Source organism: Pagrus pagrus, assembly GCF_965226575.1.
Source record: "Pagrus pagrus genome assembly, chromosome: 11".
In the NCBI taxonomy this organism is placed as follows: Eukaryota; Metazoa; Chordata; class Actinopteri; order Spariformes; family Sparidae; genus Pagrus; species Pagrus pagrus.
The window spans coordinates 17,656,362-17,672,441 of NC_140195.1; the positions used below are offsets into that span (position 1 = coordinate 17,656,362).

Here is a 16,080-nt window from a genome sequence, read left to right on the forward strand (position 1 = left end):
AGGCGTGCATGGCGTTACATAGAATATAGGTGTGAGTTCAATCGCCTCTGCACTACCTGACTTCCTCGGGACAGTCCCACAGAGGGCTGCGGCGGCTCTGGCTTGTTTCAGCGTGGAAAACGACGAAGGAACCGAGAGTGAGATCAGGAGATTTCACAGAAACAAAAACAACACATGTGAAAGGAACAAAAAAGAGGCGAGAAAATCGCGCAGCTATTTCGGGCAACAGCATTATTTCTATTACTGAAAGCACAGCGAGAGGGAGAGAGAGAGAGAGAGCGAGGGAAGAGGGGGGCAGCCGCCTGCGCAGGAGCTGCAACTGTGCGCGCTTTCATCCAGGAGATAGTTTCTCATTCGCTTTGTTTAATTAAATAAATAAAAGAAGAAGAAGAAGAAACGCAGCCTGATGAAGATGAAGCGCCCTCTTGGATAATTTGAAGCGCATGCATCGGAAGGATGCTGCCCTCACCAGGAGCAGGTGATTTCAGCCAAGTGGAGGAGGCGCAGGGCACAGGGAGGCAGGAGGGACGCACAGCAGCCGCCGGACCACAACACCTGCTCCACAAGGATAACCTCCTCATCCTTGTGTATGCTGCTGGTTAACGAGCTCCCTCTCTCTCAGACTAACTGGATTTTTTCTAAATTGTTTTTTTTCTTGCAAGTTAGGAGAAATACGTGGGCACCGTGAAACGGACAGACGCGCGGCTCATTTGGAAAAAACAGTCACAAAAACAAGAAACCAAGGGGCTGCTCTTCTGCCTCACTACAATCAATCTTCTCCTTATCAAGGACACAATCATCTAGCTGCAAGGATGCCCGGAGCCCTTCTATCAGCCGAGTCGCTCTACATAGCGATGGAGGTGCTGATTGCGCTCGCGTCTGTGATCGGGAACGTGATGGTGGTTTGGGCGGTGAAAATTAATAAATCGTTGCGAGATACCACGTTTTGCTTCATCGTGTCCCTGGCTCTGGCGGATATTGCGGTGGGAGCCCTCGTCATCCCCCTGGCCATCACCATCAGCATCGGACTCCAAACTCACTTTTACAGCTGCCTGCTCGTGGCGTGCACGGTGCTGGTGCTCACGCAAAGTTCAATCCTGGCCCTCCTGGCTATTGCGATTGACCGCTATCTCAGGGTCAAGATCCCCACCAGGTAAATGAGGTGAAATGTTGTTTTTACCGCCTGAGCCATGAGGAAAGGTGGTGAAAGCTCCTGTGCTCCTGCATCGATTCCCTCATGGGTCCTGTTTCACTCCACAGGATGCATCCCTCCTCCCAGTCCCTTCATATGCGTATAGATCTGACTCTCCAGCACTGACATGACAGCTAACTAGAGCATGGCTGATCAACCAGCAGCTTCAATTAGTTCCTCTATCGTCAAGATTGATTTTAAGTGTGAAAGAGTGCAGTGACAGAGAGATTTAGTGCATTTGGCTGTAGGGGTGAGTGCAGGAGAATGAGGTTTTCTGTGTTTCTGGAAGGGCTCAAAGAGAGGTCAGATTTGCTGTCAATGATGTTCATTCTTCCTCTCTAGTGTTTGATGAACCAGGACCACCAGTGGTTTATCATGCCAGGCTGAGACAAAAGACTGAGGCGGTGCTGAGAGGCTGAAAAGATAAGCTTGTAGAAGAGGGGAATTTATTGTCTGAGAAAATTGTCTCAAAGTGTAATCTCCTGTCTAAGACTCGGCTTCGTCTTCCAGGGTTATGATAGCAGTTTATCAGGACTTCAAGATTTTGACTGCTGAGTCTTATTAACTATAAAACTATCCCAGCTTAATGGTGTCTGCTGAAGGAGTTCTCTCTTCCCACAACTTATTTTTGTTATCAGGGGTGAGCAGGGCCGATGATATTGCCTTAAAATAATATTGCAATTTTTTTAGACTACATTGCAACTGGGCATGGGCCGATATTAACATTTCATACCACAATTATCTTTTAAAGGTGCACTATGTTATTTTGTAAAAAAAAATTCAAACTCAGAAAGGTCCTTTTTACACTTAACAAGCTGTCCCCAGAAGGAAATAAGTTCCCCAAAACGCTGTCTGAAGTGTAAAAGGTGACTAGTTAGAAAGATCCTGTAAGTAAAACTGTACGAAATTGTGCAGCAATTGTTAATCAATCATGAAATCAATCAAAGAAGATTTTTCTTTTCTGATGAAAAGTTCTTCCCCAAAACTACCGTACATACTGCAGCATTAGATAACAACTAAAATTGCACTAGAACAGACTGGAGTGACTTTAACCATACATTTTGTTAGGAAACAAATATTTTTATTTCATCACAGATAAGACAAACGTCTTTTTTTAGTGGAAAACATTCAATCAAAAGATATCTAAATTAAGTAATCCTAAATCACCACAATCAACTTATTGTGAGTGTTTCTTATTGCAATTCACGCTAAAATCTTTTTTGGTCCATCTCTAATCGTAAAACGTAATATATCGCGATATTTTGAAATCTCCTCAGCACCTCATAAACGCTAGGACTGGGCAACAAATCAATTCACATTCACATTACTTTAAACAATACCTCACTATCGATATCGACAGTGTTGTAGGGATGACTATCTGTATGTTCAATATTAACACAAAGAGGTTTTTGATAAATAATCATCAGTCATGTGGATATAATGACTAAGTGGCTAAAGGCAAGTTTAAGAATAAGTAGAACAGTCTGGTAAGTTCAGAACATTACATCACTTTACTGTAATGCAGCCTTTAAAAGAGACATATAACGCTAATTTTCAGGTTCATAATTTTATTTTGGGTTACTGCTAGAGTAGGTTTACATGCTTTAGTGCTCAAAAAACACATCAGTTTTCTCATACTGTCCAGTGCTGCAACACTGTATCTCCCCTCTGTCTGAAACGCTCTGTTTTAGCTTCTGTCTCTTTAAAGCTCGCCTCCTGAATACCCAGTCTCCTCTGATTGGTCAGCAAACACATGCCTAAGCCAGCACTACAAACAACAACAAAGCAGCTGTGCTAAATTAATTCTTAGTCTCAAACCAGCCGCTAGTCATAAATTACGCAAATGTGTGACATGGTGACATAGTGTGATGTCACAAAGTCACGGGACTACTGACGAGGCGTTTCAGGAGCAGTGTTTTCTGTGGGAGTGAGGAGCTTATGTTGGTGCAGACTTTGACCTTTTAAACTTTCAAGATCTTTTACATGCACAGGAACATTTATAACACACTGAAGGAAAGGAAGAAAACAAAAACGCACAACGTGTCTCCTTATGCCATATCACAATACAAAGATATACCAAATCTAAGGTGATATACTGCATAAATTGGCCAGGAGCTTGTACAAAACACAATTACAGTATTACGACAGTCTTTGTTCCAGTAAGTAGAACATTTTTAGTTAATCATTAACCTGACATTGTGTTTCTTCCTCACAGTAACACTACAAAGTGCTGATTTTCTCCTTTCCCCACACACTGTTCAATCATTATCTGATCTCTTCCGGGCTCTCAGGCTTGGTGTGTGATTAACGATCTTCTTGCTGTGCTTCAAACGCAGACGTTAATTTAACATATACATTCCTCAACACTAATCCAAGACATGGCGCCGGTGATAGCTGGGCTAAATTGCAGAGTTGCAGGCAAAGGTCAGGTTATTGTAATGCTTATATTTCCCTTACAATTACAACATCAGTAAACATCAGTCTCTCTGTCATTAATTGGTCACAGAGCAGAAGTGATAAGATTTTACCTCCTACTTCTTATCCATGAAGCAAGATAAACAAAGAAAAAAACAAACCTGTGAAGCCAAGTACTGCAGCTTGTGTCCACTGTTCCACTGCAATAAGTTAGCAGATAATATTGAGCCAATTTTAGGAACTATAATTCAGTTTTGCCCTCAACGAAAAGCAGCAGAGCTACAAAGGGCAAGGTATGCTGATAAAGGTTTGCAGAGACTGTCTTGCTCGAGTGGAAATATGCTGCAAGGAGCTGTGTGTAAAGCGTCAAGGTGCTTTGTATTTTAAACAATAACTCTTTCTCATGAATCACACCTTTTATCAGCCCAAGAACAACTGCCAACATGAAAAATGTAAGCAAATAAGAGAGCATGCGTGCCCTGACAGCGCCGTGAGAGAAAGTACTGACATGCTGCTGTGTTTGCTCCTGCAGGTACAAGCGGGTGGTGACCCCTCGGCGAGCGGGGGTGGCGGTGGTGATATGCTGGACGGTGGCTTTCATTGTGGGGCTCACACCCATGCTAGGCTGGAACAACCTGAGGCGCCTCCAGCAGAATGGCTCCATCAGCTCTGACCTCGTCATCACCTGCCAGTTTGAGAACGTCATCAGCATGGACTACATGGTGTATTTCAACTTCTTCGGCTGGGTGCTGCCACCGTTGGTGTTCATGCTGCTCATCTACGCAGAGATCTTCTACATGATCCACAAGCAACTTAACAGCAAGAAGTTCACCACCAGTCACACAGACCCCAACAAGTACTATGACAAGGAGTTGAATCTTGCTAAATCGCTCGCTCTGGTCCTTTTTCTCTTCGCCATCAGCTGGCTCCCCCTCCACATCATCAACTGCATCACGCTCTTCTGCCCCGACTGCAAGACGCCCATCGTCCTCCTCTACATCGCTATTCTTCTCACCCACGGCAACTCCGCCGTCAACCCAATCGTCTACGCTTTCCGCATTAAGAAGTTCCGCACGGCCTTCAGGAAAATCTGGCAGCAGTACTTCTGCTGCAAGGACACGCCAGCTCTGGAGATTCAGCCCAGCGACAGGAAAGAGATGCCCAATCCGAAGCTGCAGCAGGTGAGATCACCACAGCCCCCTCAGAAGAAAATCCTGAATTCTGATCCAACAGAACAGCAGCAGCCTCCGCCTTCACCGCCGCCTGAAGAGGAGCAGGCCCAGACGCCCGAACCACAGCAGCAACCCAAAGAACATCCGCCCTTACTGGAGCAGAACGCAGTGTAGGCCGAGGAACGGAGCTGATCACTGGCTGGGAAAGTAATGATGATCAGTGCAAGAGCATTGGTTCTGTCCTCATCTGAATGAGGAGCATGAAGTGCTACGGTGCTGTAAAGAATGAGGCAACTGGGATGATAAATCTCACTGGAAGATCATGTATTGTTACTCAGGAGGAGTGGATTTAAAAAAGGCTGCCTACAAACTCGCCATAATGGACGTCTTTGACAGCAGCTGTCTATCTTAGTAACAGACTTAAGACATTAAGCTTTAACGTTCATTTTAGTCAAACAGTTCGTGTGAACATTACAAAACGTGCAATATAAGTTATTGTGGTTGGACAGTATCAAACATTATAACTTGCTTTTTCTAAATTCAAATAGAGCAGGCTCATCTTACTACTGTAATCCCCTCTGTGTGTGTGTGTGTGTGTGTGTGTGTGTGTGTGTGTGTAAACTGACAGTGGCTGAAGAATATGAATGTAATATTGCTGTAAATAATGGACTAGCTGTGAACGCTCATCTCTTCTTCAGGGTCTTAATCGCACAACAGTGGTAGAGCAAGTGGCACTATGGGAGAGATTTTTGCAGCTAGGAGGTGTGTATGTGCTGATAGAGGGGTTTTGTAATCCCTTAACTCTCCTCCGCTGGAGTCTCTGAGTGATCCAGGAGCTCTGATCCATTACAGAGGAGATGGACATGGATAAGAAACAAGCAGCTGGAGGGAATGGGAGGTTTTAACCTTTCAGAAGCTGCGTGCAGGAGACTCCTGGCTGCAGGGTGACAGCTACTCATGGGGGGAGAAAGACAAGATGCACTTAAAGCTCGTCTTTATCCAGCCTCCAGCTGGTGGTGAGAGAGGAGGGGTTTCCTCTTTTTTCCCCTTCATGAACCGATAATAACCTTATTACAAGTTACCACTAGGCACAGTGGCTTCCATGGCCTTTTTAAGTGTTTTACTTAGTATGAACTGGACAAGAAAAGACAACCTGAAGATTGTGAGTATCTTTACTATATTGTGAGCTCAACATTTTGCATATTGCCAAACTGGGGCATCTGTAGATTAGTGATTAAACTATGTTAATGACACTGACATAAAAAAAAAAAAAACACTGTATGAGAATGTAAAGTAATTCTGTTTTGTCTCTTGTAAAGACTCAGAGCTGTGGACAAGACAAGCACTGATGTTCTCCTAACTGGGTGACAATCTCTTATGTAAGGGGGAGACATTTTTAATGCCGTCCTGACAGACATCTCTGGCAAGAGCAGACAGTGAACAGTGTTGATCCTCGGATGTAGGGGTGGGCGATCTGACAATTTTAGATCGTGATTGATCTTGAAGGCAGCAACAATCTACTCTCCAGCTGAATCTTAGAGATTGTGGTATTTAATGTCCTCATATCTGTTTCCAAACTTCACATAACCTCATTGACTAGCAGATCAACAATACACGACAAACCAATAGAGTAATGTGGCTGATAAGATTGGACAAATCGCTTCACACGGCTCCTTTTTTGGGGTCTTATTGTAAGTATTGCAATTTGAATTATAGCAAGCGGCAACATGAATGAAGAGCTGGCTAAAGTCTACAGGGCATTTCAAAATGCAGGATCATGGATTTTGACAGACAGTGATATTATTTGTTTGGACAGATCACTCACCCCTACTTGAATCGTTAGGACAGTGCCAACATAAACCTTAATGCAATCCACAACACCTGAGGGAAAAAAAGTGGATGCGAAAATGTGTAACATAATGTGCTTTCCATAGATAATGCTGTTTACAACCTAGGTTTTTAAGTTTGATTCCAAGAGAATAGTGGAATAATCACACAGTATTTCTGTAATTATTTTATCTTATTTTACAGCTTGATGAATGATCTCTGGTGCCAATGTGGCAACTGAGCGCACAGTCCAACTCTGTCTCCTAGAAATTACATAAATTCTTAATCTGCAGCAGCACATGCGTTCAATTTCTATAAACCTAATGAGGAAATGTTGTTAATTAAAGCATTAAAGTATCTGGCATCTGGTAACTTGCAAAAATGTTGTAACTGAATGTCTCAGAAAAATGATCATTGAGAGTGTATTTAATTTTCGAATATCCAATGTAGCGATTCAAATGCATCAGTAGTGACTACTGCATCATTAAACTTTTCATAGGTAGCAAACGCACTTTGGTTGAACATTCAAAAAATGAACCAACATAATCAACAGAGTGAAGGAACAACAGTGTTGTCGTTGTCAAAGACGTCGAGGTACTGTGTTAAAGAGATGTCTGCCGATGTTAGCATGCTAACTAGCTAGCCTCAGCCCGCCCTGTCTACTAATACCACTTCTACCACCTCTAGAGGCAATAGTTCGATAGCCCCCGCAGTTTTAGCTGGGAGATGTAAAAGCGGTGAGTTTGTGATGTAGTATAATAAATAAACATAATAAACTCAAGATAGGAAGTATTTTTACACTTATTTTCCTCTCTAAACAGAAAAATATGGCCGCAAGTTTCAAGTTTATCTCTTTTACCAAACTAAGATGAGCTCAATTGCGTTGTCAACTCATCGTGAAACACACTTCATTCAAACTCGACACTGAATGAAACAAAACTCACCAAAACTTGGTTTGTCTTTCCACAATCGCTTTTGGGTTTGTCAAAATGAATCCTCAGTTGGGGCTCTACACACAATCTCTGCTCCTCTGCTACTTCATGCCTCTCCAGTCCTGCCAGTTTCCCAACTGAGCTACTTGCTAACGGCAGCTAATCGTTAGGCAGCCTAGCAAGTCCAGTATAGTGAGCAGCAGTAAGCCATTATGCTGCCCCCTATAGTTCTGGAGCGGCTTTCTAATTCTGGCCATGTCTTACAAATTACACTTGTAAGATAAGTTTACTAACAAAGACCACACCATCATTTAGCATAAAGGTAGTTTTATTTGAATTAATAGAAGGCTTGATAAGGATAGGGAAGGGGTTGAGGTAGGTGGATGAAGGAAAGTGCGGAGGACGAAGGAAAAGGGGGTCGAGTTTGGAGGACGAAGGAATGAGGGGGTTGAAATCAAGATGGAGGAGAGGGGGTTGAATAAGGTTGTAGAGTGTCTTAACCGTCTAAGAACCAGGGATGTTGAGACTCAGAGTGGGGGTATGTCTCCTTAACCGCGCAACTCGATAGGTGCGGCTTCATTATCCCCCCCTGTGGCTCCTGTGCTTGAATGGCCAGGGTCCAATTCTGGAGAGTCTTCTTGCTGTGAGACGGTGATGTCAAATGCTAAGCCGCGAGTGATCCTGTGGGAGGGGATGGAGGAGAAGTAGAGGGTCTGTCGGGGAGGGTAGTGAGAAAGTGAAATGGTTAGGCTCACCTATATAGGTCTGCACAGGGGATGGAACTGGAAAGGCACAGGTGTTTTTGCATTAATGAGACACAGGTGGTTTGATTAGATCAGGTGGCAAATTAGCAAGGGTGAGTGGCGTGGTCTAGTTCCTGACTTTTAGTTATAACTAAACTGATAACTTCATGAAAAAACATGGGCTTTGTTTAATACAGAAATCAGTCTGTCATGGATTAAGCTTTAAAGTTCATCAACATTTAACCAAAACCACCGTCCTCCTTTGACCTCAACCAAAGTGCGTTTAATGAAATTTTGTATGCTCACAGTTCACCCCAACCACATCCTTGAGTACTGTGCAGTAGTGCAGTTTCAGAACAAAGTTGCCTTTGAACATAATTCAAGTAGTGATTACATTTGTCTCAACAACATCATTTCTAGGGGACGGGGTTGCACAAGTACAAATCCCTGGTGCACTCATTCCAATAGCAATAGGCCTTCAGTTATGATGGATCATGTGACAACTTGTGTAAAATATACATTTCCCATTCAGCTTTATGCACATTCAGCATCTTTCAGCTCATTGTTTTGGTTTTGTGGCCTGCAACTTCAATGTTTTGGTTTAGTGCCAACACTCTCGTCATTGTTTCTAGCGGAAGTAGGCTGCTATTTCAGACAAAGATAGCATCTAGCTGGTGATTAAATTTGACCATTTTAGAAGGGATTCAGACATGTTTCTCCTGAGTTAGCAAGATCAGAACAGAGATAAAAAGGAAATCTTTAATATTGGACTCATCAAGCAGCCATGAACATAACTCCAAATGAATCCTAATGTTGTTACACATTTGCTAGCTGTGCAAATAACCAACTGTTCACTGACAATGTTGGTGTGGCCAAAAAATCTGGTAATGCAGATTTAAAGATGGGTGCTAATTGCCCTCGTCAATCTGCTCCTTCTTCACGTAAAGTCAGCACTTCCTGTATGCTAATAGAGAATACAATCAAGTATAGCCACCCACCCACCCTCTGCATTTATTCATATATTTTTTTAAAAGAATGATAAATAGGTTAATTTCTACCTATTCAGTCCTCTCAAAAAGTCAGCACTTCCAGAGTTATAATTATTCCAGAACAATCAACACTTTCATAACACTGGATATCTCAGCTTTCTTTATTGGTACCTTGCTGCAGCTCGGCCGTGCTGTAAGAATTCTCATTACACAGCGAATGGCTCTTAGATAACAGTTGAGACTTATCACAGCTCTGACAAGCCACTTCTCCTCTCAATATATGAATTCCTTTGGTATCTGGCATCATATAAAGATCCTAGAGAGACCTTGTAATCCTTGTGAGGACTGCTCGCTCTTGCTGTGAGGTCTCCGCTTCAGATTGAACTCGTCCAGGATCCATCCAACAGAAAAATACACCAAACATGTGCATACTTTTATGTGATATAGTTCTGAGCTCAAAGCTTATACAGAATCAATAGTCTGGCTCAACTTGATGAATATTTTACACACAGTATAACACAAATCATTCAGTCTATTCTTATCATGTTGGCTTGGCTTCCTGGGCAAAGATGCTGGGTTTGAGGGAAGGATTGAATATCACGTTGAAGGAGACTTCAGATAAGAACTACAAATAAGAGGAAAGGAAATACTGGAGCAGCGTGTGTCCAATAGAGCAGCAGAGGTGACCTTTCCCTGCAGTGACCTCCTGTCCTTGGGTCTAATGTGGGTTTTAACCGCAGAGAAGGAGAGGAGCCTCTCTTTCAACCACTTCAAATTCACATTCTTCAGTGCAGGGTGTACCAACCTTGTGTTTTATGACATTTTATAACATAAGTGCTTATTGGACTCAGTAAATGCTTTGGTGCATATTTGCAAGTGTAATTAGGTGGAAATATCAGAGTATCGTGATGATACTGTGACCTTTCCTCTTCTCGCCCTTGTCCCCTCTGGTAAAAATGCACCGGGTCAATATTTCCTCCGGATGGTTTGTATCAACCATGTCTCAGCTCAATATTTAGCTCTGTACATTATCTGAGGCTCTGGCCGACACTGACCTTCCAATCCCCTGAAGACTCCCCGCACCTCCACTAGTGCAGGCTGAGGGGAAACTGCATAGCTTGATATTTATGTGCCAGTGAAGGGCTTTTTTCATTAAAAATGGAGGAGCGTTTGATCCACCTGAGCTCTGATCAGGCGTCATGAATAAGCAAGCACGTTGTGCCCCCGGTGCCGCTGCACAACAGGAAACAAGGCTCCTTGTCAGAACACTTTATATACCATCACAACATCTGTCTCAGGGAACAGCTGTAACACGGCTCCAGTGCAGAGTAGCATGTCATAAAAGAAGCACTGTAAGCCAGTCACAGCAGGATTCACAGCATGATGGTGTCATATATTAAAGCACAGACCAATTTCCACCATCACATTCAGTTGGCTGTTTTCATTCTTCTGCATGTGTGATTTCACTGCAAAGCAATCAGTCATAAAAACAAGGCCAGCGATTCTGCCTCTGCTGAAAGAGCATCTGCGCCAGACTCATCTGCGTCAGGATTCAGCAGTGTGGGAACATCAATTCCTAGTTGGCTGCGTCTGGCCTGATGATGAGCATAAAAATGAGAAGATGCCAGAAAAAATATGAGTGGATGCAAATGTGCAGCAGATGGAAAAATTTGCATCCAGTAACAACTGAACAGGGCCCATTAAGATGAAATGACATGCACCATATTTTAGATAAACCGCTGAGATATCGCAAAGCAATTACACAAAGCCGATTAAGTGCCATCATCTTTAGCTGTGAATTTAACCTAAAGGTGCCGCAACTGGATCAATTGTCCTTCATCCCACTCTGAGCAAACAGCAACAAGGGCTCACAGCATGTGTGAAAACCCTTCAATAAAACAGCATTAGGGCCCCGCAAATAAAACAAACTCATTCCCGCTTACAATCAATTATTCACTGAACAGGCTTACAAAATTAGAACAACATCAATATTTTATCATCCTTTTCTTTTTTTATCAAATCTCTGCCTTAGGAGGTGTTTTTGAAAGCGCAGCCTCAAAGAAAGGTTGTAAAATAGAAGAAGATTGCCTCCTGTGTGAACCCAGACTGAAGAGAAGATGCAATAAATGGTTCATTTAAAACTATGTTTTTATGGAGCAGATGGATGCTTTTACACTTTGTTAAGTGCCATAATTCACTTCCTTTTGTATATGAGAGATTTTCCTTATACAGTATTGGCTGTTAAAGCTTGATGCTGCATTTTCTCTCTGACACTAATTCCCTGTACCAGAGCTCTTATTTCTGATTCTCCTCTGGCCTCATTGATTGTCCTTATGGCAGACTGCCACCTGCTGGTAAAGAATATGTTGGTATGTTTAATTAAAACTGAGCAGTGCCAGGAAGACTTGCAGTTGACCTGGCTCTCTGATGGAGGCTACCAAGGTCACATCTGGTTCCTTCATTAAGCTTCTCCCACAGGTCCTGATGGCTACTTCAGTGTCCGCAGGCTTTTATTTAAAATCTTCTGAAGGCATCTCCAAAGACCGGCTTGACTAATTAATATCTTCAAGACACCAGAATTAGATCATGGATAAAAGAGCCAAAACAAAAAGGCTGCTGCACATTATAGGCTCTTGCACATTAGAATAAATATACAATTTAGCCACATTGTGCTCAGAAATAACATGAATCCACAACTTACTCTGTTTAAAAGAAATTAAAATGTAGAATTTAAATATTTACAACATTAATGAGGTAATAATACAAACTCTTTTCCATAACCAAATAAACAAGCTGTTCTCAGAGCAAATTAAGGTCCCCAGAACACTGTTTGAAGCTAGAAAGGTGGCAGGGTCCGCCAAATATAAACAAAGTAACACAGGATGAAATTGTGTTGTCCTTTAAGGTCAGTTTGTTTATTCAGTTTATTTAGTCATGAAAACAAAGAGAGTTTGTTTATTTAGTTTTGGTATGAATAAAAAAATCAGCCAATGAAGATCTTTCTCTTCTGATTAAAATTTCTTCCCCAAAACTACCTAGGGGCTAAATTGAATTGTGGGTAATCTAGGTGCCAGGTTTTGGAAAGGAAGATCGTAATAATAATTTTTTTGGACTGTCCATAATGAGTCCAACAGTGACATAGGAGTACAATCCTAGACCAGTTGACTGCTTTTTAAAACCTGGTGCCTACATTACCCACAATGCCACTTAGCCACTGAGTGACATCGCTGGAGGCAGTTCATCAGATTACATGCAGCTTCCCCTGGAGCCACAAAAGGCTTTATACTACTTTTTCACATCTTCAAACACACTTTAATGCTTAAAATTGGTGGAGTTACCCTCTAAACTAGAAAATGCAGTTCAAAAGAATGTAGAGAGAGAGTTCATCATGTGTTTCTATCATAAACAACATTTTTTATATCATTCTAGATTTGTGAGGATGAAACAGTTGTTGATTATCTCAAAGAGATACTAAAGGTATGATCCCGGAAAGTGTTCCCACATCCACATTCTAAGATTTCCTACAAACTGTCATTGTGCCAGGAGGTTGTTCTGCTGTGAACATGAACGTCAGTATAATGTCCCGACAGGATAAAAGACTGTGACTTCAGGACTTCTTATTGCTTCATTCCTCAAGGATTGCAGAGGACATGCTTCAGATAATGTTGTGCTAGATGTATTGCTTTGGTCATTAGTGACACAGACGGAGTCATCAGCAAATGTATAACCACGAACAGTAATGTCAGGGTTGTTGTTTTGCTGCGATTCTGGGAAATGACACAGCATGCGTACAACAATCTAGGTTATTTGTCCTGGAGGGAAATGCTGGATTTATCTTAGGCCACATGAGTTCAAACTCCGGCAACCCCACACACATGGTAACACATCAGAAGGAGGGATAATTGCCTGCCTCAACAAGTCTGAACCAAAGTTTGCAGAGGCAGCTAAAGTGCTGAGCCTGACTCACTTCCCTGCTATCAGCTGCTTGTCCCTCATCAGGAAGGGGAAATTCCCATCCCTTTTCCCATTTTCTGAGACATTGTTTTAAAAAAAAAACAGTTTAATGGACTTTACAATACATGACCTCCTTATTATTCAAAAATCTGTAACAAAGCACTGTTTTGTTTTGCTTTACAGGCTCTCCGTTCCCTGTGGCAGATTCTGAAAACAACTCTTTAAAACGTTATGGAGGCGTATGAAGTTAAACAAGCAATAATAATATTCGTCGCAATCAGTGCTCCCATCGTGACCCATGCTGTCACTCCCTGTGGCTGTGCTCTGGATGACAGAGGATGGAACGCCCATAAAGGCCACTGCTTATGACTGGCAGTAATTAGCTTTTAACGGTGGTGGTGAAAGATGGCTGTCCATAAAGTCAACACAACTCCGCCTGCCAGGATTTGCTCTGCAGTGGCAGCCCACGCCTCAGCAGACGCAGTCTACCCTCATGAATGGCTCCTGTCCAGACACGCCTGCTGCTTTTTAGCGATATTATATAATTACAAGAACTCATACAAATTGTCTATAGCATCACTTGAAAATTATATCTCCCCAGATGGCATGGTGGCATCGGGGTTAAGGCGCCAACCATGAACCACAATGTCCCCGGTTTGTTTCCAAAAAGGAACCTCTGCAGCAAGTAATTCCCCATCTCACACTCTTCCCACTTCCTGTTATCTCTTGACTCTCAGTATCCTGGTAAAAGCAGAAAATGCCAAAATACAGGTGTATACACACTGTATATGTTACACAAAGAGACGGGAGGCAGGCCATTATTCAAAATAATCCACAGGAAGGGGCAAACTAGACTGACAACTCGACAAAGACTGGAGTGAAAACTGAACTTAAATACAAACTAAATTGATGAGTGGGTGAGATGCAGGTGAAGAGAGGCAGAGATGCACAGGTGAAGGTAATGAGGTGAAGCAACAAGAGAGCAGGAAAGGAGCCGATGGGCTCGGAAAAACACTGGGACCCAGGCAGGGCAAATGAGTATGATGCAAGGCAGATGTGCAACAGCAAAGACACCACGAAAACCCAGAAGCCACAATAAAAGGAGACAGAAATGACCATGACAGTCTACCATACAGTATATATATCCATCAGTTACTTCTGTCATCATCATTTATTCTAACCCAGGTACATAACTAAGATGATATGTTTAGTTCCTGTGAAGCCACCAGTTACTCAACAAGTACCACAAATGATATAATCATTTACGGTATGTATACATACAAAGTCATTGCAAAACATCAATAAACATACATCCCGTTAGTCTGAGGATTCTGTCATATCCTGTTTCACTCCTCAGTGCCTATGACCCAATCCTGTAGAGTACCTGAGTGGAAGCAGAGGAAGTGTGCACATTGCGGTCTGCGGTCGCCACCAAAGACTTGGTGCCTGAGAAATAGTAAAGAAAACAATGATAAGCAGTAGTGGTTTATATGTCATGCATTTAAACAGGCTTGATCAGCTTGACATGGCACTCTGCTCTGATCCTCTGCAGTGTGGTAGAACTTCATTTCCTCACATCAGATTGAGAGATGTTGGCTAGTGTGAGCCAGAAGAAGTCTTGATCCTGATTCAAGGTTTCAAGAGTCACAGATTTAGTTCGGTTTAATTAAGAAGGGACTGCGCAAAATAATAAATCTCTTGGTAATACATGAGTAAAGATGCCAGGATTAGAAAAAAGGCTATTTATCATCTGCAGTCCCCAGGTCAACATGTTCAAAAGGATTCCTAAGATATCACATAGCAACAACAACAAAAAAAGAAAAGAAAGAACAAAACAAGCAAACAAAATAACACAGGGTATGCAGTTGAAGTGGCATGATCAGTATCAGTTCTGCTGTTGATATGAGCCACAATTGGCGGTGGAGTTAAGTCATGAGTGAGTATTTATACTGAGCACAAGTTTGAATATTTCGTTAGAGTTATCCCAACTTACAGAGTGCAGCTTTTGTACACCTTAGGGTCGACAGGTGCATAGGAGAAGACTGAAGGCCGACAAAATCAGGAAAAAGACTCCCGCACACTGTCCACTTCACTTGCGATTAAGTTTATTGAACGTTTCAGTACTTAGACCTTCATCAGGTTATTGTACAAGACAATGGTGGAAGATGTCTTAAGTAGGGTTGTGGATTCGCGTAGCCCAATCAGCCACACCGCAGACAGACGTCCCTCAAAATGTCATCAAACCCATCTGGACTAACAAATCTATGCCACTGAATGACAAACGTTTAAATATATATATATATGTATATATATATATAAAATCAATCAATCAATGCATCAATCAATGCACATATGTACACAATAGAAATAGTCTAACAGTGTAAATGTAATACAGAAGTAGGTTAGAGCTTCAAAAAAATGTACTGTGGGAACTGGCTAGAAAAAAAGGCACCTGTCAAAGATTACAGAACAGGCCAACTCATGCTGTCACATTAAGAATTAAGTCATCCAGACCGCTAGGAAGCATGGTCTAATATTTCACAATAAAGAGGTGCCTTTTTTTCTAGCCAGTTCCCACAGTATATTTCTTTGAAGCTCTAACCTACATTTGTATTACATTTATACTGTTAGTACACCTGATGAAGGTCTAAGTACTGAAACGTTGTCAATAAACTTAACCACAAGTGAAGTGGACAGTGTGCAGGAGTCTTTTTCCTGTTTATCCCGACTTAAAATCTGAATTTTTCTTAAAAAACTGAGCAACAATGGAAGTGCTTTGATTTGACAGCCCTCTTGAGACCTTCAGCTAGTGAGCTTAGTCGCAATGTCTGTTTTGGGTCTGCCATGTGCAAATAA

General features: G+C 42.2%; 1 protein-coding gene across 1 annotated transcript; it reads left to right on the plus strand.

Moving 5' to 3' along the window:
- Positions 1-577: 577 nt before the first annotated feature.
- adora1b (adenosine A1 receptor b) lies at positions 578-6,967 on the plus strand. The gene is made up of 2 exons (XM_084366879.1): positions 578-1,153; positions 4,140-6,967. The coding sequence occupies exons 1-2, from the start codon at positions 813-815 to the stop codon at positions 4,951-4,953; spliced, it is 1,155 nt and encodes a 384-aa protein (XP_084223005.1). The 5' UTR covers positions 578-812; the 3' UTR covers positions 4,954-6,967.
- The last annotated feature ends 9,113 nt before the right edge of the window (positions 6,968-16,080 follow it).

What these genes read in the sequence shown, in the direction of transcription:
- adora1b (XM_084366879.1), top strand. Translation starts at nt 813, where the DNA reads ATGCCCGGAGCCCTTCTATCAGCCGAGTCGCTCTACATAGCGATGGAG. An exon ending in AGGGTCAAGATCCCCACCAG is followed by an intron (nt 1,154 to 4,139) that starts GTAAATGAGGTG and finishes TTGCTCCTGCAG; the next exon opens with GTACAAGCGGGTGGTGACCC.